The sequence below is a fragment of the Astatotilapia calliptera genome, chromosome 1 (genome assembly GCF_964374335.1).
Source record: "Astatotilapia calliptera chromosome 1, fAstCal68.1, whole genome shotgun sequence".
NCBI classification, from domain to species: domain Eukaryota; kingdom Metazoa; phylum Chordata; class Actinopteri; order Cichliformes; family Cichlidae; genus Astatotilapia; species Astatotilapia calliptera.
In genome coordinates this window covers 22057737-22085730 of record NC_137422.1, presented here as the reverse complement: position 1 = coordinate 22085730, position 27994 = coordinate 22057737, and the positions used below count along the sequence as shown (strand labels likewise).

The 27994-nt window shown below is 41.3% G+C and overlaps 2 protein-coding genes across 7 annotated transcripts in view; one reads left to right on the top strand and one right to left on the bottom strand.

Moving 5' to 3' along the window:
• The first annotated feature begins 336 nt into the window (after positions 1-336).
• usp47 (ubiquitin specific peptidase 47) lies at positions 337-24944 on the top strand. 3 transcript variants are annotated; one of them, XM_026167990.2, is made up of 28 exons: positions 337-635; positions 5536-5730; positions 7544-7660; positions 11644-11797; positions 11890-11986; positions 12079-12224; positions 12352-12431; positions 14515-14664; positions 14893-14988; positions 15080-15232; positions 15727-15885; positions 16230-16361; positions 16560-16636; positions 17114-17169; positions 17654-17766; positions 17868-17969; positions 18158-18365; positions 18569-18684; positions 18804-18923; positions 19072-19873; positions 20096-20271; positions 20357-20437; positions 20529-20644; positions 20755-20873; positions 21218-21348; positions 21455-21502; positions 21587-21717; positions 23346-24944. In XM_026167990.2, exons 1-28 carry the CDS (start codon positions 591-593, stop codon positions 23518-23520), a joined length of 4095 nt encoding a protein of 1364 aa, XP_026023775.1. In that variant the 5' UTR covers positions 337-590; the 3' UTR covers positions 23521-24944. The 3 variants fall into 3 exon arrangements, with proteins under 3 accessions (XP_026023775.1, XP_080154542.1, XP_026023792.1); XM_080298416.1 differs by lacking the exon at positions 337-635 and having other exon boundaries at positions 4386-5730; XM_026168007.2 differs by lacking the exons at positions 337-635; positions 5536-5730 and adding an exon at positions 7055-7202.
• The window catches only part of dkk3a (dickkopf WNT signaling pathway inhibitor 3a), a 21424-nt gene continuing 17992 nt past the window's right edge, over positions 24563-27994 (bottom strand). For all 4 annotated transcript variants that reach the window (XM_026168111.2, XM_080298445.1, XM_080298441.1 and 1 more), the window contains 2 exons: positions 27800-27956; positions 24563-27686 (listed from right to left, as the gene is read on the bottom strand). In XM_026168111.2, coding sequence (XP_026023896.2) covers positions 27599-27686; positions 27800-27956 — 245 coding nt within the window. In that variant the 3' untranslated portion in view covers positions 24563-27598. The remainder of the gene's footprint in view (positions 27687-27799; positions 27957-27994) is intronic.

Below are 27994 nucleotides of genomic sequence, written 5' to 3'. Positions count from 1 at the left end.
GCCAAGTGGCGCAGATGAGCCTACAGTCAAACCCACGCCATCATTTACATTTAGAGTGAAAATAATATCAATAAAGTTTTGAATTTATTAAACCATAAAAGTAGGCACATCTTGTGCTATTTTTTATCTTAATCTGATAATAACATGACAATTAATATATTACATAGTAGAAATTAAATTCACACATCTCTCTCATACACAAACTGTGCGCTTGTACTGTATATCTGTCATCTCTGCCCTTTAACGAAAACAAGCGAAAACACGCACACTCGCCGACGTCATCCTGTCCGCATCACGCACGCTTATCTGTATGGAAAGTGACGCCAGAGCTCCCTGAGTGAAGTCTCGCGGAGTAAAAACACCGGCCATTTTTCTCCATTTATAGCACGACACTTTGTGCTGGGGGTAGTGTAACCGAGAGTGTTGCGATTTCACTTTGATAAGCCTACAAGTTTTGGCAAGTTTAATTTTGGTATTTAAGCATCCAAACTTCTAACAAACCGACCACAAACAATGTTTGTGTTGACCGCTGCAAAGTTTGTTCGCTGACATCCCTGTCCGGATAGATGCTTGTCTAAACTGTCGCACAAATGGAAATGGTGCCTAGCGAGGAGAACCAGTTCGTACCCAAAGAGGTGAGGTTATTATGGACCGTGTCCAGGTCGGAGAGTCAGCCTCTCTGGGCATTAGCTGTCACCTTTACAGACCATGCACATTAATGATGCAAAACTTTCTGCAGCACTTTTGAAGTTTGCGATCTTACCCCGTCTTTAATTTACTATCGCTGAGCTGCTAACAGTTAGCCAAATATGACTTGGACGGCCTATCATGACATGGCTAACTAACGCATCTGCTAACGTTAGTTAGCGGCTACTTTCGATGCATTTCAGACGGAGAACATTTTAGGTAGCAAAAGCGTTATCATAATTACCATTTAACTGTTTAGACTCGAGACATGGCTTTATGGTCACTAAAATACCCAACCTTTTCCATTGTTGCTAATGACATTATGTTGTCCCGTCAAACGAAGGCATTTGTCAACATCAGTTAGCTTACTAGCATAACATTAGCTTGTGGGATTTAGCTAGCAAGCGCTGTTAGCTTCTTAAATCTGATCAGTGGCAACAACTCCGGCTAATCTAGATGTTTTTGAAGTTCCCCAACCAATTGCAAATGGCAAGCAGTGCTGAAACCCCGTCGACCCCAAACAATAGTTTTACAGATATATATTTCAAACCCTTCTTGGAATCATTTACAGGTTGTTTTTAAGTAAAACTTCTACTTTGAATGTAAACGTCAGTGCTAGCAAGACAAATTGACAAGCTAACGCTAATGTTAGCGGAATTGACTAGCTACGCTACTGATAGATGTGTTTAACAACATTAGCGTTTATCTCAGAATAAATTGATCGTTCTTTGTTTATTTTTTAACATCGTCGATAACCTCTTTTATTGCTGAAGATAAGTTACTTAGAATTTTTATGTTTCTAGTTTGGAGCTCAGTTAACGTGCAAAGTCTTAATGTTAACATTAGCAGTGCCTTCTTATTCAAACAGGAATAAAATGAATAGTCTCTTTGATCAACGGCAGTGACGGTAGTCAGATTTGATTACTGATATGTTAGCTCACATGTTAACAGGATGGGTTAAGGTAAACATCATATACCGTACTGCTAACATAGCAGTCATATCCATTTAATGCGTTACACCATTATTTTTAAGGGTGTGTTTTTACTTTGTTTCTTTTATATTGGGCTCAGAGCAATTTGTCAGGCGTCCATTTAACATTAGGACCCTATTTGATAAGCGAGCCTACAGCCTATTTTCTCGCATAGTAATGATACACCTTTTGGAGTAAAGTCAAGTCTTTTGACAATAAGGTTGACTGTAGCTTTTCAGTAAGAAATAGTATTTCTTCAGTAAGAAATACTGTAACCATTATTATTAATAATGGTTAATAATGTAACCATTATTTCTTTGCCGTTATACCTCCTTGGTGCCTGAGCAATGTACGATGGAGCAGGGTTTCTGCTTATCCATGTACCCTGGGCTTTTGTACTGTGAAGGCCGTTTACTTCCTACTGATGTATAACGTCATGGTTACTTGTGCTGGGAACAGGTGAGATTCCAGATTAAAAACCAACAAGTATGAAATTACCAACCACTGGCTGATCAAATCTCAGGAAAATAGTGTCACCATTCCTGGAAGATCCTTGGATCTTTGTGAAAGGATAGGTTTTAGAATTTTTTTTTAATGAGTCTTCTTTTTCCAACTATGTTTTAAACATTAATTTAATCAAACATTTGCTTTTCTAGACCATTATGTACTGTGATATTGATGAGGCTGTCAACTTGTACAGTTGGTATTTTTTTCTTGCTTTCTATCCTGATTTCAAATTAGCTAAAGTTTATTAGCCGATTTGCTAGCTCATCTCCAGTCTTGTTGGCCAAAGTGCTTAAAGTGCTCACACATTTAATACTAAACTGCCGTGCAGTGCTTTTCATCACTTACTGCTGCTTTGTCTGCAGCTGCTGTGTTCTTTTAGTCTGTATTATGCGTTTAATCTTCATAGTTTTCAAATATTATAGTTCTGTCTTCCTTCATTAGTGAATCGATAACCAGCTTTGTGCATTTTGGATCTAAAGAGTATTTTGCATCTAAAACTTGCATCCTGACCATAAAAATATTAAGATATATTTGAGATGTATGTTGGCCTGTTGTGGTGAAGGTAATGTAAACTGCAGCTGGCATTGAGAATAGGTGGAAGTTGAGGTGGGATATCCTGGGATAAAGGAAGTCAGAGGGAACTCTATTTATATGTTGTTTCGAGTTAAATAAAACACGAGTGAGGAGAAAAGGCTAATTAACCACCTCTTTCATGTAATGACACTCACATGCAGCTCTACGTCAACTGTGGTAAATGTTAAGTGAATGGCTTGGGGTATTTAATAGTTCTGCTGTGTAGACTTATAACAAAAAGCACTGTCCCAATGATCCCTTTGCCGATACAATAAACAGTGGGTATAATACTTGCATTTAAATGATGAAGGTTGACAACCAAGCCCTTTTCTTGTCTTTTTTTTCCTTTTTTTTTTTTTTTTTTTTTTTGGTGCAGTTCTCAAATATGATTTAGAAATTGGCAGTTGACATAGCTCTCCAATAACAGTTGAACCAAAAAAAATCACTGTAGTCTAACTTCATGGTTACTTGTTAAAGTTTACTAGAAATGTGGATTTAAATTCATTTCACTTTGTTTATTTCATTGAAGACTTTATATTTTATTTAAGTAACCTTCATTTGTAGTTACTGAATTAGTTCATAGGTACTGATTTCCTCATTTTTCAAATGTCTAATTTTTGTGTCTTTAAAATATTTCTGTAATATGCTGCCTGTGTTATGCTGTACCTGTAGCTTCATGTGATTATATCCATGGTAAAAATAACCTTTAATCTCATAATACACTTGTGTGTTGTCAGCTGCAGCAGCGTCTTTGTAGGCGCTGGCAGTCACATTTTGCTAAGATCACACATACAAAAAGGCTGCAAAAAGTGCAATTATTTGAATATATATTATTATTATTGTTGCATTTGTAGGTTTTTAGAAAACAGCTCAATTGTTTTCCAACCAAATGACATGTTTTACAACTTAATTTACTTGTTCTATGTGTTTTAAGTTGTTCTTCACCCTCAACTATCTCCACATATTATCAGGGTGTATTTTGGAGTTGCAGACAAAGTATTTTTGATGAAATGAAGAGGATTTCTCAGGTGTGTTTGATATAGGAGAGTGTGTACACAATCGAGCATGGTGGTAAATGGATGCATGAAGCAGTAGCCATGATGACTATTATACTAGAACAAAGCTCGACGCATGTTGTTAAACTAGAAACCAGCTTAAACAAGTACCACCTTTTTTCAATAATCAAAGAGAAAGGGAATTAAATAATGATTAGCAGACAAATAATTTATTAGCATGGTGCACATTTACAGGAAAACTAAATAATTTCGTGTTGCATTTTAATCATAAATTGGTGTCACTTTTATCTACTGGTAAATGCTTTTTCTGAAATATAATTTAGTGCATTCGCTTTGTGTTGTTTTAATATCTAAACAATATCTGGTAATAGAAATGAAAACTTTGTCATTTTGGGCGGGGTGGTACTTGCCAGCTTTTACTGTTTAAAATGTAACAGTTACAGTCTGCACTCCCAGTTAACGTATCTGAAACTTTAAGGGGTTTATATGTTATTTTAACCTAGTTGTTTTATTTCATTTGATACTTAACAGGTAAGTAAGCTAAACTAAAACACTTTGGCATTACTCTTCAGTGCCTAGACCTTTTCTTGCTTGGTGAGTGACCTTTTCTGCCAGATTTTGCTGCTCAAGTTCTTAAGAAAGGTTGGCTTTTAGTCTGCAGGTGATTTGTCCTTGACTGGGAACACTACATACCAGACCAGTCACAAAGCAAACTATGAGGAGTGTTTAGTTGAAATGACTCAATGCTTCTTGAAACTCCTGTTCCACCTGACTATTTTTGTTTTTGTTTTTTGCTTTAAAATTAAGCATGAGTGAGCGATTGCATGGCATGTTGTTGAAGCAGATTGTGGAGTATGTAGGAGAAATCTGACAAGTGGTTGTTCTGTCCACCGGAATCAACCAACTGCCCACCTTATCAAGTCATGTGTTGGGAGGTTTAGTGTAGAAAAAATCAGCCAGTCATGTGTCGTAAACACTTTTTGAAAAGAGGTTTCAGTAAAGCGGTTTCAGTATCGAGCCCTGATAAACCACAATTGCAAAAAAGAGAACAAGAGCTACTTTTGCAAGTCTGTTATACTTGAAGTCAAATTACTGCATGTCTACCACATCAGTTTTGTTGTTTTGTTATCTTGTTATAGATTTTTTTTTTCAAAACTTTAATTTTGAAGAAGAAAGCAAGTAAGTAATTCTGTTGGAAGTATTTAATATAAAAACTGAGAAACTCAGAGCTTTTAACAGACTAATATTCCAACGGTGGTTAGTTTAATTGCTTTTAGTTTAGGTTTGAAACATGTTTTATACCGATTGTAATAATAACCTGTATAACTCAAAGCACCAGTGTTAAAGTGGCCTTTAAGATACAGAAAAAATCTATTTTTACATTTTAAATATCTTCTTCTTTTCCTAATATATGCTCGATAATTATATTATTAATTTGATATGATTTAGTGAATCCATTATACTTTGGTAGAAAGGTGAGTTGGACTCAATACACTACATGGTGATCCAGGTGTGGTGAAAATATGGGAATGGAAATCCTTTGAAAATCCACAGCAGGGTACTTTGTGTTTAAAAAAAAAAAAAAAAAAAATTAATATTGTGCATGAAATTACAACCAACAAAACCAAAACCGAGCATTAACTGGCATGTTATTAATGACCTTTGTAGCACAGCTTTATCGTTTTTTGTGTTGTTTTTTCTTTTTTAAATGTTTAGCTCTTCATTGGAAAACAAACAAGTCAGAAAATAATGTTTATATCTTTTTCTTTATTTATTTGCAGATCCAAAATGCAGCCGAGGAGCCCAGAGCGCTGTGTATAATTCAGGACATCACCAGCGCGAAGACGGTGAACGAACGGCTGACTCTCAACCTGCCTGCTTCCACCACCCTCTCCAAACTTTATGAAGATGTCGCTCACAAAGCAGGATACGTAAATGGCACTTTTGGACTTGCATGGGGAAATACACAAGACATGGTTAGTAATTCATCAGTTTAGCTTTGTTTTGCTATGGAGAGTAACGTGGGTTTAGCATCAGCAGACATTAGCAGATGTGTCTGGAAAAAGCAGAAATAAAAGTAAATGCAGGATTAAGGTGCTGTGTTCGGAACTAGTGTATAACATTGAATATTTACTCATTCATGTTTATAGTGTTTATCTTGGGTAAAACTGTGTAGCAGGCAAGCTACCATAGTTTGTGGTCTCTGGATATCTATGGTACCCTGGTGCATACGTCGCTACAGGAAGATGTTTAGCTCAAACTTGCAGTGGTAGTTGGGTTGATTGACATTCTCACCATAAATGAGCCTCCCTGGATGGAGTTCATTCGAAATCAGACCAGGAACCACCTCCTTCTGACGGTCACTTCTTCTCCATTGAGTGCGATTATTGTGCTCGCATCTGCACCAACTAACTACATCAAAAGGGAAAATGAACCAGAGATCAGTTTAAACAGACCAAACAAAATTAGTTTCACTCCTCTCATTAACTTTTACTGTTGCACCTGATTTTCAGTCAGTGACACACACAAAAAATCAGTTTGGGTAATTGTAGGTATCCCACAGTGCTTCTCTACTGTTTGGGTACAATGACAGAGTTAAAACAAAAGAGGTAAAATATGAGTCAATAAGAAATTATAGTAAGACTTATTAGTCTTACTTATCATTTGTCACTTGACTAAAAACAGCTTTAATGAAACAAGTAAAAAAAAAAAAAGGCAGTGGTGCAACATGCAGAAAACTGGCAGTTTGTTGGGTAAAAACACTTTTATATCATGGTTTATTGTGACAGTTTTCTTTTTCTTTTTTTTTTCTTTCAACCTCTGTTGCCCTCCAGTTGGCCAAAAAGAAAATATCGGCAGCAGCTTTAAAGTGACTTGAGTGTAGCTTGACTAATTCTGGTGAACGTTGATGTGATTCATAATAATGGCTCCCAATCTTTGTTTATAGTTTATTCTCACGCATGTTTCATTTGAGACACAATGTAGCTCTTTTACCTTCTTTATTGCTAGGACAGTACCACGACATCAGCTAATAATAGATTTTTGTACCCTGTCATTACATGTAAATTTACATTTTACAACTGCTACAAAATGCAAACAAGTAAAAATACTGTTGCTAAAACTGACTTTCCTAATATGTTTAATTAGTGATGAGTTTTGTACTGTTGGATCTGTGTGTACACATTATTCCCTTTTCTTAAATGAGCCCATGCTAATCCTGTTGCTGACCCAGGCCAAAGCCCAGGTGCTGCCTGTTGTTATCTCACTGAGTAGGTCAGTGGATTAAGCCACTGCTTGTTCCCACTGCAGCACTTTGCTTGCTCATCCTCAGCTTGGCCCGGAGAAACCTAGGTAGCGTTGTTCACATGTTGGCTGCAGAGGCTTTCCTTGTTAACAACAATACATGGAATTAGCTGAAAATGAATTCAGTAGGACTTTAACTCTTCCGGTGAGTTCATCCACTTTATAGTTTGTAAACAGCTAGCCTGCAGCCATCTGCTTTGACCGTTCAAACCAGATGGCTGCTAGCCCGTAGAGTGGTTCTACTGAAGTTTTCTTGGTGCTAAAAGGAAGGTTTTCTGCTCCACTGTTTACGCAAAGGGGGTAGTTTGTTTGGTCTTTATAATATTGTAAGGTCTTTTTATGTATAGTAGACTGAGTTGACTTAAGTTGACATTTTGCTTAAACTAAATATCGAATAAAAAAGATTGCATGTGTTTACTGCTGTCCAGGCATTGTTGACCTCTGTGAAACTTGTCTGTTCATATTGTGTTTATTTGCTTTCTCTAGGCACCGCTTGACCATAGCAGTGAGATGTCCCTCTCAGAGTCTGGGTTTGAACCTGGTGGTAAGAGGAATTTCCTCCAGCTTACAGATAAAGATGGAGAGCAGCCCCAGATTGCATCTGTGAGTGTTTAAGAATAAATTAAGATAATGATTCATAATTTATTAAATAATCTTTAAAAAGAAATCTATAATTATTTCCCTACAGAATCTACTAACACGCTAAACACTCTAACTGGAAACGAATAGTTATGTCTGTAACTTCTGTTCCCTGAAGGAGAGGAACGAGGTACAACACATAAGTATGGGATATCACGCCCTCGCGTGTCCTGGCTGAAGAAACCTTTATTCACGCCTTTAAGGCAGATGACGTGTAATGACACACGCACGGCCCCGCCTGCACATATAGCCGCTGTCATCACAGTCATCCCTCAGTTCGATAGCTGCTCTTCACCGAGCCAAACTGCTCAGTGGGGCCACCTTGTGGCATGATCTTGGGAAAATAGGCAGCATTTGGACGCAATACGACCTTGTGGCCATCAGGAGAGAACTGTATGCAGGAGGGATGCACAGACAGCGCATGAAGGTCACCCACTCGCTTTGCCAAAGCGAGAAGTAATTCAGTCTTATATGAAAGAAATTTCATATCCACAGACTGAATGGGTTCAAACGGGGGGTTACAAAGGGCCTCCAGCACCAAAGACAAGTCCCAAGCAGGGACACTGGACTTAAGCACGGGCCTCAGCCGGCGAACTCCTTTCAGAAAACGTATGGCGAGGGGATGTGCACCTAGTGTCACCCCGTTAAAGCCAATATGACAAGCAGATATAGCGGCTAAATAAACCTTAATTGTCGAAAATGAAAGGCCCTTATCCAGCAGCTCCTGCAGGAATGTCAAAACATCCACAATAGAGCACTGAAATGGAAGCGTGTGGCAGTCCTGGTACCATTGCTCGAAGGCTCGCCATTTGTAAGCGTACAAGCCTCTAGTACATGAATCCCTAGCGCTCTGAATTGTCGCTATCACACTAGGTGGCAAACCCTTAGCAATCAAGTTTAACCTCTCAGCAGGTAAGCATGAAGGCGCCACAGGTCTGGGCGCGGATGAAACACTTTTCCTCCCGCCTGAGAGAGGAGATCCCTGCGGAGAGGAAGCTGCCAAAGACTCGCTGCTAGCAGGCTGATTATCTCTGCATACCACGACCTTGTGGGCCACCAAGGGGCCACTAGAATCAGAGAGAGGGAATGCCGACGCACTCTCTCTAGAACTGGAGATATCATTTCCACTGGGGGAAATGCATACAGGAGCACGTCTGGCCATTGGTGCGCAGCTTCAACAGGGGAAGAGAGCGTGTTCCTCCCTGCCTCTTTATGTAAGATACCACTGTTGAATTGTCCGTCCTGACTGAGACATGCTGGCCCTCCAGGACTGGACTGAAATGCTTTAGAGCTAAGAACACTGCTAACAGCTCTAAGTGGTTGATGTGCAGCTGGCGCTGCGGACCAGATCCCTCTCACTGATGCACACTCGCACAGCGCTCCCCACCCTCTTAGGGAAGCATCTGTGGACACCTTGCGAAACAGCATGGGCTCCCTCAAGGACGGAGAGCTAGCATGCAAGACGGAGGTGACGCGATGCACACAAACGGTGAGAGAGAGTCCAGCGTTGAAACGCTCTCATTTTTAACAGTCCAAGTGGCACTACGGCGATCATAGATGCCATCATGCCCAACAAGCTTAATATCGTCTGGAAACGCAGTCTGTGTCCCAGCTGAAACTGAGCGAGGCAGCGATGAAACGCGGCCACTCTGTGCTCCGACAAACGTGCGCGGCTGGAAAGCGAGCATATTTCCAAACCAAGAAAAGTAATCTGCTGACTCTGGATTAGCAAGCTCTTTTAAAAGTTCACAGAGAACCCCAGTGTCTGAATGTGTGACAGAACCAGCGACAGCTATGTCTCCGCCTGCTCTCTGGAGCAAGCTACGAGAGCCCAGTCGTCTAGGTAGGCTAAGATGCGGATGCCTCTCGCTCAGGGGCGCTAGTGCTGCCTCGGCATATTTCGTAAAGGTGCGAGGAGCGAGCGACACCCCGAACGGCAGCACTAGGTATTCGTAGGCTACGCCCTTGAATGCAAACTTCAGAAACTGCCTGTGTTTCTGGTGTATAGCCACATGAAAATAAGCATCTGTTAGATCGATTGTTGCAAACCAATCTCCCGGGCCAACCGCATTCAAGAGCTGTCTGAGTGTTAGCATCTTGAACCTGTACGTTCGTAGATACGTGTTCAAGACTCGCAGGTCGAGGATGGGACGAAGCCCTCCCCCTTTTTTCGGAACAACAAAATAACGGCTGTACCAACCTTTGTCTGTCTCCGAAGCGGGGACCACTCGTATTGCTCTTTTCTGCAATAGCGCCTTTATTTCCTCTCTGAGTATCATGGTGGCTTGACCTGGAACTGCAACCGGTAACCCATGGCAACGGTTCGCAGCACCCACGGAGAGGGGGCGCAAGCGCACCACTGAGGGAAGTGAGCAGCCAGCTGGCTGACCCGCAGCACCGTCGGCGGGGCGTTGTCGCCCCCCAGTGTGTCTGCAGGGGACTGCATCACCTGCCTGACCTGGCTCATTCTGTGAGCATTTGTGATTGTTTGAGAATAAACAACACTCTTTATTGATTGTAACATGGAAACATGTACATTCATACATTTTGTTGGAGGCACCTTTTCTGGGGCACAACAATGAAAAACAGCGGGAACACTCGATGTGGTCACCTGAACATTTAACACACCTGAACAGGGAGTTACCTGAGGCATTTTGTGTGCAGGGGTTTTGTGCTTGGGAGACAGTGTTAGGAAAGTGCAGCGCCTTCTGGGGCTGACAACCTGAACAGAACTTAAGCGGCACCTCTTGTGCGGCAACAGAGGGGTAAAAGCAGCGTCTCCCTGCTGCTGGACCCCTTCTCCACTCGAACAGAGTGGGGACGGGACAGATAAGCAGCCAGAGATGACTCCATAGGGGGTGGGTTAGCTAAGCCAGCCCCCTTGGCGCCGTCCAATTCCATGTACTGTCCATAGCCAGGCACAGTGACGTTGGTAGACAGAGGTTTGTCCCATGATGCTGTTAGCTTGCAGAGAAAGTCTGGGAACATGGGAAGGCAGTTTTTGGCCGTTGCGGGCTCCAGTGGGAGGAAAAAACCCGCGAACCGCGACGGCTTCTGAGCTGGCGGAGGAGAGGGCCAGTCCACCTGCAGCTTCTCAGCAGCACGGCAAAACAGGGAGAAAAGAGAGGTGTCATCGTGGCCGACCGGTGCGGCAGCGGCGACACATTGGGCCGACAATGCGCTCTCCTGCTCATCGTCCGACAAACCATGGATGTCCAGGCTGATGTCCAGCACGTCATCGTCTTCCTGGGGAGCGCTGGCGGGCTTCAACCCAGGCTGAAGCCCGTCATCGCTCCTGCATGGTTCCGGCTCGTCATCAGCTAACCCGTCAACGTATTCCATGTGGTCAGCCCAGCTAATTGCGGGGACATCGACCGGAAAATCCTCGTCTTCGGACTCGGAAAGGAGAGGGTCATGCCGTGCGACAGCTGAGCGTCCCAGCACTTTTTCCACAAACGTCACCTGTCTTTCCAGGGTTGAGCGCCGGAGCTGGCGGCAAAGTGCACAGGCTTCGGGCTCCGTCCACGCTAGGAGAGCGCTGACGATCCCAAGGTAGACAGGGCAGGCATTGTGCTGGTCGCTATCGTGCAAAGAGAAACCGCATCCCTGAGGACAGGGGCACACAGAAGATTTCTGCTTTGCTCGCTAGGTTTGGAGTCCATTCCAAAACGCAAAGCGAAACACTGCACAGGAAAAACTTGAAATTAGCGCTCCGCAGAGGTGTTCTCAGCGAGGTGAAGAGCATAAGAACTGAGGGATGACTGTGGTGACAGCGGCTATATGTGCAGGCGGGGCCGCGCGCGTGTCATCACACGTCATCTGCCTTCAAGGCGTGAATAAAGGTTTCTTCAGCCAGGACACGCGAGGGCGCGATATCCCATACTTACCGAGTGAATCGACTGAAAGGGAACGAAAGATGTTATTACAAGGCATGTTTGTGTTTGTAGGATGAGTCAGGAACAGCAGATAGCAGTGGACTAGATGACAGTTCCCAGGAACGATTTATTGGACCCCTACTGAGAGATGGGACTCCTGGCTGCAGTGGTGACTACAGCAGTCCATCTTACTCTTACTCGTCCATCCTTAGCAAGTCTGAGACGGGTGAGGTTTGGTTACATGTTGAATATGTGACACCTTTCCTTTTATACATCTCCAACCGATCACTTACTACTTGTCTCTTGCTGCCTTTACAGGTTATGTGGGCTTGGTCAACCAAGCGATGACTTGCTATTTGAACAGTCTGCTGCAAACATTGTTCATGACCCCAGAGTTTAGGAATGCACTCTACAAGTAAGAAATCATGGTTATGGATCACTTTGTGAAAATTCTCTTGTCACATATAATAGATTTAGATTTCTCAAATATCTGCTGTTCGACTTCAGTTGGGAGTTTGAGGAGCAAGAGGAGGATCCTGTCACCAGTATTCCCTACCAGCTGCAAAGACTGTTTGTTCTGTTGCAAACTAGTAAGAAACGGGCAATTGAGACTACTGATGTGACGCGAAGCTTTGGCTGGGACAGCAGTGAGGGTGAGCTTATGTACTTGCCTGTGAGTAGGCTCACATGGCTGGTTTGCATGTTCATGGAGGACAAGACCATGTGCCTCTGTCTGTACACTTAATTATACTTTTTCTTTCTTTGTGCTTTTGCTTTTAGCTTGGCAACAACATGACGTCCAGGAGCTGTGCAGGGTCATGTTCGATGCCCTGGAGCAGAAGTGGAAGCAAACAGAGCAGGTAGGAGAAAACAAGTAGTTTTCTCAGACTATTAACAACAACAACAAAAAAAAAATCTGCATCCAGGCTCAGGCTCCCCCCAGAATGGGAACAAAAGGCCTACTGTGGAAAAAGTGAAATGTGCCAGTAAGCCCTGGGGTTAGCTTTTTCTTATCTCGGGAATAGGCTATAAACGGCAAACACTTAGACCAGTGTACGAATGCGCAGCCATGTGGTCTGTAAACGCAAGCATAAGTACACGTGAATGCTATTTAAAAAAATTAAATTAAAAAAAAATCTCATACCACAAGGGATTTTTACTTGTAGTTTTCAGCCATAGAAAGTAAACTGATGACAGGATATATAAACTATACATTTTTTTTCTTTCAAGCTCCAGTTTTCTTCTTCTACTAATCTTTAGTTTATATATTCATAAATATCTGGAAACAGTTAAGTTTTCCCCCAGTCTACATGTGCCATGTGAACCATAAGTGATGATTGCATTAAATTCCATTTTGGCATCCTAACACGGTTATTATACTTAACTAAAACTAAACTAAAAACTAGGAATTGGCTTGTAAACACATTTTAATTAAAAGAAAGTACCTGCAAAATTAACGAAAATGTATTTAAAAGATACACAAAATGGTTAAGTCTCAGTTTGGACAGCTGGAAAAAAGTAGAATGCCCAAGGTGGGTGGTTGGAGGGAAATTGCTGCCCCCAGTGGAGAAGTGCCTTGGGATCTCATTCATGAATGAGGGGAGACGGATTGGTGTGGTGATGATTTGGAGGCTGTACCGATATGTTGTGGAGAAGAGAGCTGAGAATGACAGAGAAGCTGTCAATTTACTGGTAGATCTGCGATCTTACTCTCACCTGTAGAGTGAGGAACTCGAAATAGAAATGCTTCTCCTTCATCAAAAGGAGCTAATTGAGGTGGTTTGGGCATCAGACTGGGAATACCTCCTGGGTACCTCCTAGGTGAGGTGTTTAGGGTAATTCCTACCAGGAGGCCACGCTGGAGAGATTGCATCTCTTTGCTGGCTTGGGGATGCTTTTTTTTTCTCCCTGGATGAGTTGAAAGAGATGCCTGAAAAGACGGAAGTCGGGCCACCTTTGCTTACAGTGTCGAATCCAAGAAGATGATAAATGGAGGATGGATGGATGGATTAGTTTGAATAAATTTGTTAACACAGCAAAATGAGGCTATGGTGCAGTTTATAGAGACTGGGATGTCCATGTGACTCTTTATCAGAATGTGCAATTTAAGAAGTATAGAACAGGAAAAGACTGAAACTAATAAAAAAAACTAACATTTAATGTTTTGGGGCAATAAATAAAATAATTAAACAAATGAAAATGAACAAATTCTCTCAGGAAACCAAACTAATGAAAAAATGCAAAACTATCTTGGTCCATATTTATTGATCTCAGTAGAAAAGACTTATATTAAATATACAACACAAGTGTTTTTACCGTTTCTAAATGGTTTGATTCTTGATTCAATAATGGGACAAAACCATCATGACCAGAATTAATACCTAATGACTTTTATAAATAATGACATACATTTTTTTTGTTCCAGAGCAAAGTTTTTAATCAAATAAAAATCATTCCTGCAGCTCTTGGGTTCATTCTTTCTTTACTTTAGGTTTCTGTTACTCTCTGTTTTGAGTATTTTTTTTCTTTCTCTAACTGATAAGTTGAGGGCTTGTTGTGCAGTGTTAACAGTTACGCTGGTTCGTCCAGTGTCTGCCATTTCAGCTGTCTGGAGAAAGCTACAGATGGCAACTGACTAAAAAGAAATACTCTCCTTGGCCTGTTGTTGTCTGTTGTGTTTTATTATCCTGAGAAACTTTCATATGCAGTTGCCGACGGAGTTGTATGGTAAAGGAAGGTTTATGGGAAACAAATCTAAACACAAGTAGAATTATTCTGTATCCCACTACATTTTGCTGTCAGCACTTGCTTCTCCAGAAGTAGAGAGAAATTGTCTCACAGCTAATGTTGCAAATTGGTAGCAGACCATTTTGTATCCTGAGTTGATTTTTCTTTAAAGTAAAATGTGGCAGAGAAACCTGACTGTTCTCTCCCTATCTTCAGGCTGACCTGATCAACCAGTTGTACCAGGGAAAGCTGAAGGATTATGTCCGTTGTCTGGAGTGTGGCTATGAGAGCTGGAGGATTGATACTTACCTGGACATCCCTCTTGTGATCAGACCCTTTGGAGCCAGCCAAGCCTATGGCAGTGTGGTGTGTTTCTCACCCTTTGTTCTTCTAAGCATATACTTTATCACAGCAGCACTTAACATTTATTAACTCTTTGCAATTCAGTGTTGCTTAAAGGTTACTTTAAATTCAGTACTTGGTACAGTTTCAAACTATTTGATATTAAATTGTTATTCTAAATTGATTTGATTTACATGATATGATTTTTTTATTTTATTTATTTATTTATTTATTTATTTTTTGATGCCACAGGAGGAAGCATTACAGGCATTCATACAACCAGAAACACTCGATGGGCCCAACCAGTATTTCTGTGAACGCTGTAAAAAGAAATGTGATGCCCGTAAGGTAAGTATACTAAAAATGTAACATGGAAGTCATGATTAGAGAGTACAGTGTTTTGCTAATGTCTCTTCTCATTTTCTGACATCGCACGCAGGGGCTGAGATTTCTGCACTTTCCTTACCTGCTGACATTACAGTTGAAAAGGTTTGATTTCGACTACACCACTATGCATCGCATCAAACTTAATGACCGCATGACCTTCCCAGAGGAACTTGACATGAGTCCATTTATTGATGTGGAAGATGAGGTGAGAGCACCATTGAATTTACCTGCCTCTGTCATTGTCATTACTGATTTGGATTCATCCTATGGGATGCCTTTTAATCAATTTTGGAATTCATTTTCTCCTTTATGACTGCTAAAGGAGGAAGCAAAGCAGAACCAGTGACGCTCCCTCTGCATCACCTTAGGATTATGGGTTTTGTGTTATCATGTGGTGCCTTCATTGTAGGGCTGTATGTTTTTCCCAAACAGTGCAACCTTAGTTTCATCAGTCCACAAAAACATTTTTCCAAGTGTTGAGGGTCAAGGTGCCCTGTGTGTAATCTTGTGCTGTGTCCTGCCATGACAGGCTTCAGTCAGCCATAAACCATGGTTTGTGTATGTTGACCAACTGAGATGTTAACCAGCTTGCTGGTTTCTTAATGTCCTACATTTCTACGCTGGATTAGTTCTTTTCTAATTGATCTTTTGAATTCACCTTTAACTCTGGTGTTGTTTTTCAAATTGCCTACTCTGTAGAAGTCCCCTCAGACCGAGAGCTGCACTGACAGCGGAGCAGAGAATGAAGGCAGTTGCCACAGCGACCAGATGAGCAACGATTTTTCCACCGATGATTGTGTGGATGAGGGCATCTGCTTGGACAGCACCAGCAGCACAGAGAGGGTGTTGAAGCCAAAGGTGATCATCCTCACTTAGATGGATTTGGTGTGCTTGGTTTGTACGTGAGAATGTATCTGACAACAGATTAAAAGGAAGTACCTGATTTGCCAACGGTGTAGTGATAAGAGGGATTGTTATTCTGCAAGTGTCAGCTAAAAATGTTATACTTCTCTGTTCTTGTTAAATATATAAATTCGTCTTTTATTTACAGTGTTCTAAAGATGTGTGATTATTCTCTATTTTTGCTTTAAAGTGGCAAAATATGGGAACGTGTGTATCTCTAAAAATATAGTATGTCGACAGTGAAATCTGCAACACAATTATTTGTTTTAACTGAACAGTGTTCCCCTATTTCTTCTCAGAGTTTGCTGACCTTTGAGCTGTTTTCTGTTATGGTCCATTCTGGGAGCGCTGCGGGCGGGCACTATTATGCCTGTATCAAGTCCTTCAGTGATGGCCAGTGGTACAGTTTCAACGATCAGCACGTTAGCAAGGTCAGTCTCTGCTCTTGAGTGACACGTTTTGGCTTCCTACTGAAAGTAAATGTCAGGCAGTGCTTGCCATTTCTATATACTAGACCAAAAAAAAAACTGCCAACTGCAACTGCCATTTAAAATGCTGCTTATTGTCATTGTGGTAACCTCTGTTGAATAGTTTTTTTTTGTTTCATTGTGTTCATTTTTGTCAAACAGATCACCCAGGATGATATCAGGAAAACATATGGGGGATCCTCAGGGAGCAGAGGCTATTTCTCCGGTGCCTTTGCAAGGTCAGTTGTGTTCCACAGCAGTCACAGGCCTTGAGACCAGTTGGCAACCCCCAGTTGGCCCCAGGGAAAAAATGTCTATTTCTTGGCTAGGTGGTGAGTGATTGCTGGAGGCTCGTGCTGTACCAAAAACCTCCATGTCATTGCTTTGGTCGATCATATTGTGCAGAAAGCAATCTTGAGATGATTTTCAAGCAGCACCGTGTATCTCCATGCGATTTGTTTCACCTTGTGGCTGGCAGCAGCCACTTTCCGACTGGTCAGGGAATGCACGTTTTTTCCAGGAGTCGCTGACTTTGTGATAGAGGACTCCCTCACATCAAATGCTTCCAATACACTGACTTTGGAAAACGAATGGTGTTTATCTTGTTATTCACATCTGTTTCTAAATGTGAAACCTTTTATTTTCCCCCCGTTTGTGTTTGTAATTTTGTTTTTATTGAAGTAATAGTTTTCTCCTTCCTCTTACCTTCCCAACAGCTCTACAAACGCATATATGCTGATTTATAGACTGAAAGATCCTTCAAGGAATGCAAGTAAGAAATTCATTCAATTAAGTCTTGCTAAGGAAAATGTAAAAATTAGAGCAAGAATGACAGTTTTTCCACATTTCTGAATTAAAAACTCCCAAACTGTAAAAGTCACAGGTTTTCATCTTTTCGTCGTAACCTAGTGAATGTGTTTGGCCTTTTGTTAACTTGTTTTTTTGTAAGGAAAGTGTTTAAATAAAACAATTTCACTTGTCTTCTGATACCTACTACACGTAAGAAGATCCTTTACACAAGTTTCCACTGTGCCCTATCTGCCATCCATCTGAACTAAACTTGTCCAGGCTTTTGCCTGTATTTGCAACTTATTTTTAAACTTTGTGTTGCACCAGTTGCAAAGGAACCAGCTTGCCCTCTTGCCTTTGTCTTGTGGTCATAATTTTCCCATTTTTCATACTCTGATACATACCCTGAGCTCTGTAGTTTTCCTCATGCCACTGGATTTAATGTGTAATCTCTGAATTGTCTGCAGAGTTTTTAGCCGTGGAGGACTTCCCAGACCACATAAAGCGTTTGGTTCAAAAGGAGAAAGAGTCTGAAGAGCAAGAAAAGAGACAGAGGGAGATTGAACGCAACACTTGCAAGGTGCTGGGCTGTTTGCCTAATTTATAAGGATAATTTAATACCCTGTCTCTCTCTTTTTTTCTTTTTTTTTTTTTGGTAGTCTTATGCTCTTTACTTTTTAGATCAAGCTCTTCTGCATGCATCCTGTGAAGATGATGATGGAGAGCAAGTTGGAAGTGCACAAAGACAAAACTCTCAGAGAAGCAACAGAAATGGCCTACAAGGTTTGTTAGATTTGTTTCAGTTACTTTTGGAGGAATCTTGAAAGACATTTGGTGCATTCAATTTTCTTTCTTCCATTAACTTTGCAACACAGCATTACTGTGATTATAGCAAAAGAAAAGAAACTCACTTTAGAGTTTGGATTTCAAAACTTGCTGCTAATTTCTTTAATGGGTGTTCTGTATGTCAGATGATGGAGCTTGAGGGAGTTGTCCCTCTGGACTGCTGTCGCTTGGTAAAATATGATGAGTTCCATGAGTACCTGGAGCGCTCTTATGAAGGAGAGGAGGACACACCAATGGGCCTCCTCCTTGGAGGAGTCAAGTCTTCATACATGTTTGACTTGCTTCTAGAAACCCGCAGGCCAGATCAAGTGTTCCAGCCTTACAAACCTGGAGGTCGGTAATCTTCTACTGTTGACTGCTTGTTGTACATAGTGCTGTTTTCAGGATGATAAAAGCTGAGTTGCCAGAGTCTGAACAGACAAACTGTGATGATCAGAAACAAATACACACCGGTGACAGGTGTAAGTGTGTGTATCAAGCAACTTAGTTGCTGTTTATCTGCGTGGGTGTGTTTATGATTCTTCTTTTGTTCACAGAGGTGATGGTGAAGGTTCATGTTGTTAATCTGAAGAGCGAGACCATCGCGTCTCCCGTCAGCGTTCGGGCGTACTTGAACCAGACGATCACTGAATTCAAACAGCTTATTGCACAGGTTTCTTACTCTTAGCCTCTTCACAGTGTTTTGTTTTAACCATTTACCCAGGAAACTGTCAAATATAGTGGTGTCTGTTATATTAATGTAAGCCTGTTTTTGTGTGCATTTCTTTCCAGGCTACAGGGCTTTCTGCAGAGACCATGCGTGTGGTTCTGGAGCGCTGCTATAATGACCTCCGGCTTCTCTATGTCCCAAACAAGACACTGAAGGCTGAGGGATTCTTCAGGAGCAACAAGGTCTCTTGTTTTCTTCTAACTTTGACAGTTGTTCTGTCTTGTGCGTTATTGTGTTTCAGTCTTGTTTTAAATTTCACAAAGTCTTATTATATATGTTATTATTACATGAAATTTGCTAATTTGTTTGTTGGCCATTGTTTTTCACCAGGTTTTCGTTGAGAGCTCTGAGTTGACCGATCATCAGGTTCCTTTCACTGACTCGCTCTTGTGGAAACTGTTGGATCGGCACGGGAATACGATCCGGCTGTTAGTCTTACTACCAGAGCAGTCTCCTGGTACCTTGGCAAACAGAACTCTTTTCCAAAAAGTAGGAAGTGACTCTGATGTGCTCTCTGAGGGGGCAAAGGGTAACAGGAAATCTGTAGAGGCTATCCTGGAGGAGAGCACAGAAAAGTTAAAGAATCTGTCTCTGCAGCAGCAGCAGGGCTCCAGCACCAGTGACAGCCAGAAAAGCTCTGACGCCAGCGACTTTGAACATATCGAATCCCCAACCCAAGAGGCGGACTCAAACTCTTCTCTCTGCGTGGCTGCAGACAACAGAGAGTTAGAGAATCGGATCAGGGCCACGTCTGCGGGTAGCGGCGGCGCCTCCTCTGACCCTGAGAACCACTTTGCCTGTGAGGAGCGGTCGGACTCAGAAGTGAACAATGACCGCAGCACCAGCTCGGTGGACAGTGACATCCTGAGCTCCAGTCACAGCAGTGACACGCTGTGTAACGCAGACAGCGGCCCAATCCAGCTGGCCAATGGCCTGGACTCGCACAGCATCACGAGTAGCCGGCGCTCCAAAGCCCACGAGGGCAAAAAAGAGACCTGGGACACTGCAGAGGAAGACTCTGGAACTGACAGCGAATATGACGACAATGGAAAGAGCAAGGCAGAGGCCCAGTACCTGTACTTCAGAGCAGAGCCTTGTTCTCAGGATGATGCCTCGTGGAATTCACAAAAATGTACAAACTTTTATTATGCATTTAAAAGCAGTTGTCATCCATAGCTAGTATATTTATGTTTTAATTACATTTAAAATCAGGTACGGGCAATTACTTCCATTCAAGGGGGAGGATTGCAAACATTCTTTACCTGTTTTGCATCCTTGACGTATATCTTTTTTTTTTTTTTTTTTTTAAAAAGGAAAGAAAAGGTACATTGATGTTTCTTGTGATCTACATCAGGTTTGGTGGTTCATGTGGACAAGAGAATAACATTAGCAGCATTTAAGCTGAACTTGGAGCCCTACGTCGGCGTCACCTCGACCCAGTTCAAGGTGTTTAGGGTGTATGCCAACAACCAGGAGTTTGAGAGTGTACGGCTCAACGAGACACTCTCATCGTTCTCTGACGATAATAAGGTCAGTTTAAACGTATTACTTTGATTAAAGTCGTTTGCTTGAGAGTAAGGAAATATCTCAACAAAGACTGTGCCACTATCCATAGATAACCATTCGACTAGGCAGAGCCCTTAAAAAGGGTGAATACAGAGTGAAAGTGTATCAACTACTAGTCAATGAACCAGAGGTAAGAACTGACAGACTTTTCTTACTCATACACTGTTGTACAGCTGCACAGCATTATGTTATAAAATATATTAATTGTGGTGTTTTCTCAGCCCTGCAAGTTCCTAGTGGACACGGTGTTTGCCAAGGCTATGACTGTCAGACAGTCTAAAGAGGAGCTGCTTCCTCAGTTAAAAGAGCAGTGTAAACTTGACCTCAGCATTGACAGGTAAGATTCTTTGCTTTGCATAGTTCAGAGGACTGTTGATACAGTTTCCCTTCAGGTAAAATGAACATGTGTACAAAACAGCATGTATCTATTTATCTCTGTGTGGTCAGGGTTCGCCTCAGGAAAAAGACGTGGAAGAATCCGGGCACAGTGTTTTTGGATTACCACGTTTATGAGGAAGACATCAGCATTTCGTCCAACTGGGAGGTTTTCCTTGAAGTCCTTGATGGTAACTTGTGTTTTTCACTTTCTTTTAAACATTGCTTCACTATGCGGTTTTTCTTTGGGTACCTCAACTACCTTATTTTAGTTTTGTTCTGTTCTAATAATATAAACTTTTTCTTTAAAGGTATAGTAAATAATTTCCTTTAAGGTACAGAAAACAAACATTAAATCATCTGTTTCCAGGGGCTCAAAAAACAGATTGTTGAATTGTTAACATGCTGTGAAACGCCACATGGAGACAGATTAATAAATGACGTGTATTTGGTTCTAGAGTGAAGGAAAATTTGTTTTCACTGAAGTTTCATTTAAAGTGCAGTTGATTGATCCACAGCCTCTAATGTTTCTCAGAACCAGAGAAGATGAAATCAATGTCACAGTTGGCCGTTCTGACTCGGAGATGGAGCCCGTCTACAATGAAGCTGGGGCCTTTTCAGGAAGTGATTCTGGAGAGCAGCAGTGTGGAGGAACTCAAGGAGAAGGTTTGTCTGCTGCATGACAAATGTGTTTTACTCATAGCTTGTGTTCAGTGTTTAGCTGAGGGAAACTGTTGTATTCCTGTGTCTAATGTTTTTATTCTGTTGGCAGCTTAGTGAAATCAGTGGTATTCCATTGGAAAACCTGGAGTTTGCAAAGGTAGGTGGATGTAATTACCTGAAACCTGGGACCCGATTTTTCTAATATGTTTGTATTGATGACACTGCTATCTGGTCTCTGCAGGGTAGGGGGACATTTCCTTGTGATATTTCTGTGTTGGAAATCCATCAGGATTTAGACTGGAACCCCAAGGTGTCAACCCTTAATGTGTGGCCTCTTTACATCTGTGATGATGGGGCGGTGGTCTTCTACAGGTAAAAAAAAAAACAAACTGGGACAAGTCCACATTCAAGTACAGCGTTTGTGTCTTTGGTATTTTTGTGAAATCATTTCATGAACAGAGAGGACTGTAGTAGAAGTCATAAGTCATGCATTCGCTCGGACTATTAAAAACTCAATATGTTTATGTGAGTTGAATTTTTGGCATCTAATATGAATTAGAGACAACTTTAATATTTGAACACCTAATCTCAATATCTAATATAAAGTACAAATGTACGCAAACTATACACATGGCTTTACAGGTTGGCTTTGACTCAGTAATGAATAAAACATGATATTGTTGCATTAGAAGCATTGTTGTTTTTTAGGTTTTTCCCCTAGCTTTTGACTTCTCATATTTATACATTTAATACCACAAATGAATCAGTAAATGTTTTCAGTCAAGAGGGTCTCAGTTTAGGATTGAAACTTAAATACAATCCCTGGCCACTTCATTAGTTACACCTATTCACGTGCTCGTTTACGCAAATATCTAATCAGCCAATTACATGTAAGCAACTCTGTCATTTTGGCTATGGTAGACACAGTGAAGATAATGGTCTGGTGAAGGTCAAACAGAGAATGGAGAACAGTGATTTAAGCGTGATTTCAATATGATGTGATTGTTGGAGCCAAACAGACTTGTCTGAAACTGATCTGGGATTTATTTGTTTTACAACCATCTCTTTAAGTTTACAAAGGGATGGCCTGAGAAAATTTAAAATATCCAGTTTCTCAAGTTCAAAAATAGCTTGTTGATGCTAAAACTTGTAGGAAGGCAACAATAACTCAAATGACTACATGTTGCAACCAACACCAAGGTAATCATGAGAGCGTGTGAGAAAAATGCAGCATGTCAAATGACACTAGAAGGCTACATGCTCACCAAAACTGAACATTTGGTGGTGATGCGATGATGTGGGGATATTTTCTTAGCGCATATCATGGCTGACAAATTTGCAGCAGCTTTTTAATGCTGTCATATCAGTATTGACCAAAATCTGAGGAATCTTTCAGCACTTTGTAGAATCTACTGCATGAAGAATTAAGGCAGTTAGGAAGGCAAAGTGGGGTGGAAAGTGTACCTAATAAAGTGGCTAGTGAATGTATATTAAGTAATTAATCTTTTTTTTTTTATGTAATTTTCTGCCTATAATGTGGACATAGGTACAGGTAGTTGTATCTGTCTTTGCTGTGATGGTAAAAAAAAATTGTTTTAATCACAAATCAATGCAGCTAATAAATGAGACCGCATGAGGTCAGTGCTGACAGGTCTGATTTCCATCACTGACTCTTTAATGACTGAAAAGGCAGTGGTACAAGTGCAGATTTGAGCTTTCTTACTATGTTCTGAACCAATTATGTCGTAATCCAGGCTTTAATTGTAAAACTGTATCTAGTAGTAGAGATATTTTAAAGAAAGCAGCTACTAAGCTTTAAAAAAAAGACTTCAAGTTTCAGTTCAGTTTACATGTTTTCTTTTTTTTTTTTTTTTCATTCATTCATTATTCCCTTAAAATTTTAAAACATGGCGACATCCATGGAGTTCTTCTAATGATCTTATTATATTAGGAGTATTTGTGACCTCCATCAATGTTTTTGTGCTCTTTTGTCTGCGCAGGGACAGCACAGAAGAACCTCTGGAGTTGTCAGAGGATGAGCGCAACGAGCTAATGAAGAAGGAAAGCAGCCGTCTGCTTAAAACCGGACACCGTGTCAGTTACTCGCCACGCAAAGAGAAGGCCCTCAAGATCTACCTGGACGGCGGCCCTGCAAAGGACCCAGGGCAGGACTGAGGCGTGGAGAAACACTCGTGGGTTATTTGTTTTGCCTGGGTGCTGCAGCAGAGCATCCAGGCTGCGGGACTCTGAATGTCGGGCCCGACAGTGACTTGAAATCGAGCAGCGCTGTGAGGATTATGTGCTCTCACCCTCCACCCTGAGCTCCAGGCTCAGAAACCCTATTGTGCACTATAGTGTATTGTACTGTAAAGATTAAAGGGAAGTACAAAAGCTATTTGGATGCTGTATAGACAAATCAATTAAAAGTGAAAGCTTCAGGGATGGATGCGGAGAGTCTAGGACTGTGAAACCGGTCTGGGAGGCATCCATCCTGACTATTCAAGGCTCCAGTCTACTTTTACATCAGGCTCTTTCACTGTCCTCCCCGTCACTGTGTGTTCATCTCCGTGTTTTGGACAATAGTGTTGATTATGATTCATCCGTGGCCGTCTTGTAAATCCATGTGCTCACACTTTCTGAGCACCACTTTGTTGGAGAAATCAATCTGAATCATCTTACGTTGAACATCTTCCTTTAAATTAAAAAAAACAAAAAAAAAAAACGACTTATCCAGCCTTCCTCAGTCTCACCTCTTCTGCCGAGACAAACCTCACTCACTCAGACTGCCTGACAAATTGAGAAACCATTCATTCTCAAGAATTGATGAATTGAAAAAGCAACAATTAATAAATTGTAAACTAAAGTTGTTTCTCCTCTAATGCTCCTATAATGCCAGAGTAACGTGTTGATATGGGTTGTCTTTACTGCTGCTCTATGTGCTTTATAGGAGCTCTGCCTCTGTCACATCACTTCCACTAGATGTAGTGATACATAGGCTATCAGTCCTTTTTAAAACTTAATATAATAAAACAAAACCAAGTAGACGATGTTAAGAATCTCCTTGTTTTGTTGTTTGTTTGTAAATTATTATTTTGCTTCAGACTTAATCATTTAGAGAGGTCTTGTGAAGCACCAGGCACTCATCTGTTGTCTGCATTAACCTTTAATTTAGAAATTGGATATCTTTATCTGTTTCTTGCACCATGTGAAACTTGCAGTACATGTCTCGTGTCATCCACGTGTGTGTGTGTGTGTGTGTGTGTGGTGTGAGAGGAGAGAGCTCTCTCTGGGTGTTGGGCAAGAGTCAGAGGTTGGATTTTTGGCGCTTCTACCTGCTGCTGCTTGATAGACTGACACCAGCGGGTGTAGAAAGCCTGCTGGACTCAGTCTGCCTGTGCAACTGCTCTGAGGACTAAAGCTCAGCATCACGGCCTCCTTTCCGGGCCTCTGATGCTGCCACCAGCTATTCACTGTAGAAATGCCAATATCAGAAGAGAACCTTTTTTTTGTTGTTGTTGTTTATTTCTTTGAGATTTCAGATCCTGTGTGGAAATAGTTTAAGATGATTTTAGAAATGAATTAAAGTGCTTTTTTCAGAACTGCAGTTTTCTCTTACTGCTAACCAATTCATAAAAACACGTTAGGATGTTATACTAGCTGTACTTCCAGCTTGACACATTTTTTTTTTCTTTATAAAAATTTACACTGGATGCCCTTCCTGCTGCACTGTGACCCCTTGAGGCTGGGTTTGTCACTTACTCTCAAACCCTGTAAGGTGAATTTGTCAACCTCTACACTGCAGAAAATCCACCCATTTTCTTCAGCTTATCAAATTCATGGTCATGGTGGAGACTACCCCAGCTGTTATAGTGCGAGACGTGTGATACTTGGAGTGACAGGCCACCATTCACAGTCACCTACGGCTAATTATGTAAGGAAGCTGGAGAACATGCAACTCTTGGATTTTAACCCAGGGCCTATGCTTATGCTATGCTAACCACAGCACCACCGTGCCACACAACCGAGATGGTGCAGCTCGTCCACACGGACTTAAACATTTTTGTGGGAGGAAAAGGTGTTAGAGTACCCTGAGTGGTGATTTGGAAGAGTTTACCAAAACACAAACCCGTACTGGGATATCACACTTCTTTTATATTATGGAATATATAATGTATAAAACGTTGCTCGGTCTTACTGAGTACTTTCAAATGGAGTCTGCATTCTGGTCAATCTTTAATGATCATCCTGATATCTGATCAGGGTAGTTCCAGCCTTCAAATAGAGAAAAGAGGAGAAAAAAAGAAAGTTGCTTTCCCTCCTGAGCTCAGGTTTTTGTACTTGGTGAATGAGCGATTATAAAGTACATTTGATGGTGGTTTATCAGTTTATTGATTACATGGCATTTTGTTATGAATCCCATACTAGGAAGCAGTAAATTACTTCAATTTTGGTGTAATTAATATTCAGTATGTATAACAATCCCAGCAAAATGATTTGCAGGGTAACTTGACTGCATGAGACTCTACATTATTTGTTTTCCTAGTTTCTGTGTATTCTGCTCAGATGACCTGAACACACAGCATCACTGCAGTTTAATTTAGCATCTCACAGGTAACATTTCACCATGGATTCATCAAAGAAAGGAACAACTGTATAATATAGATCACAAAAACATTGGGTTATGTTCTATGTCGTCTCTGCAATGTAAATGTTGAGGGCTAGGTTGTGAGAAGAACACATCTGTGGGGGAAAAAAAGACTTTCTCAACTTAAGAAACTAGTACAAGTTTCGAGCAGCTACAGTTAGAAAAGTAAACAAGCTTCTTAGATTTTAAAGACTCATTGGCAGCAGTTATTGAAATGTTAGCAGGAATAGAAGAAGCCACATACTGAAAATATGCCAGCATTATACGCAGAGCAGTTCTAACTACATGCCTACTGTTTTATTTTTCATACAGTGCATGAAGCAACTCCAATCTGCTGTGATCAGATATAATCAGCGAAGTGAGCAGCTTATAAAGTCTAGAGTTATTTTTATTTTGCTGTCGAGGGTAAGAAAGTAAATTGCCGTTTCAAGACAGGCCTGCAAACGCACACTCTTCCTATTTTTTCTTTCATCACGATTTACATACAGAAGAATGACAAATTAAAGGCAAAACCAAAATAAGGCCGTTCTGTTTAAATGACCAACCAGAGTAGCCTCAGCGTGCCCTGAGATCTCCGGAGCTCTGCTGCAGGGATGAAACCTCTTCCCAAAAGTTATTCCCTCGTTTAGTATTTAAATGATGATGGAAAGCCTAACGTGAAACTTCAACAAGGAAGATCTGCTCATCAACCTGTGTTAGGCTGCTTTTTGTTCTCTGCATCACTCCCTCTAGTCCAATCATCTTCTTGTCTGCCTTCTTTGAGCCAATCAACCTCCACTTTCCATGGTTTAAAACTGTGCTGTCTGTCATTCTCCCTTTCAGACTCATTTGTGCAACCACCCCCATTTCCACCTTACAGACACCTCAGTCAGCGCTCCAACCAAGCTTCGTCTTCATCTTCGCCACCACCAGGGTCTAGACTCTTGGGGGTCCTGCCCTAAATCCTATCACCGCCGGGTGATAGGATTTAGGGTAATTATGTAATCTTGGAAGAGAACCACTCCCATCATGGTGGACATGTTTCATCCTAGGATAAAGGAGATTACACAAACAAATTCATATTGATTTCGAGCAACCCGACAATCCAAGGGGACATGAGCCATGCCAGGAAAACAGGGGCAGGCACTTCATCACCCCACTGTGATGACTGCAACAACAAAGAAATGAAGCTGCATCAAAGAACTTGCCAAGTAGGTGTTTTACAAAGTGGCTGTCTTCAAGTGCCTCTTGCCCAGAATTCCCTTACAAAGATTAAAGAATCATCAAACAACGTGCCGATGACACAACTAGCTCCTCAGGCTGTGGCTTGCTTTTTGCTTTGGACACTCGCTGTGGCGTTTTTCTTCTACGGAGGTGAATGGTTCAAATCATCCAAATACCAGCTGAGTCAAGTTTGGATAAGCCGCCAGTTTTTTTCCTTTCATGTGCCACCTGTCTGTATTTCTAAAATTTTAGTCTACATATACTGCCATCCATTTCCCATGCCCTAAATATTTACTGCTTTGACAGAAGCCGGCAAATAGAAAGTGCTCTTTGCAAAGAAAAAAGAAAAAAGCTCAGAAGTCTGTCTAGCTTTTTACAAGGCAATGTTAATAAATCGAGCCGAGCCTAAAGTATGTAGTCTATCTCTGAGTACAGCGTGTCTGCCAGGTCCTCTTCACTCGAGTCCTCTCCTTTCAGGCACATTGACCCTCTTCTGTGGAGGAAAAAAAAAGAGAATACTACAGCATCATACATACATAAAACTTTAATATTTTTGGGGTACCGGTATTTTAATCTGTTTTATGTGATTATATGTACTGCACTCACCCCAGGTCTTGACAGTGGAGATCTCCTGCACAGGGGCAATATTTCCTGGGTCCCTCATCTTGCGGGCCCCAGGACAACAACTCAGTCAGGTGGTTTGAGGCACCAAAGCAGCGCTCACGTTCAATAGGCTTGGCCGAACAGACGGGGAAGAGGAGGACTAATCACCACACAAAACAAAAACAAAGGTAAGTTCTC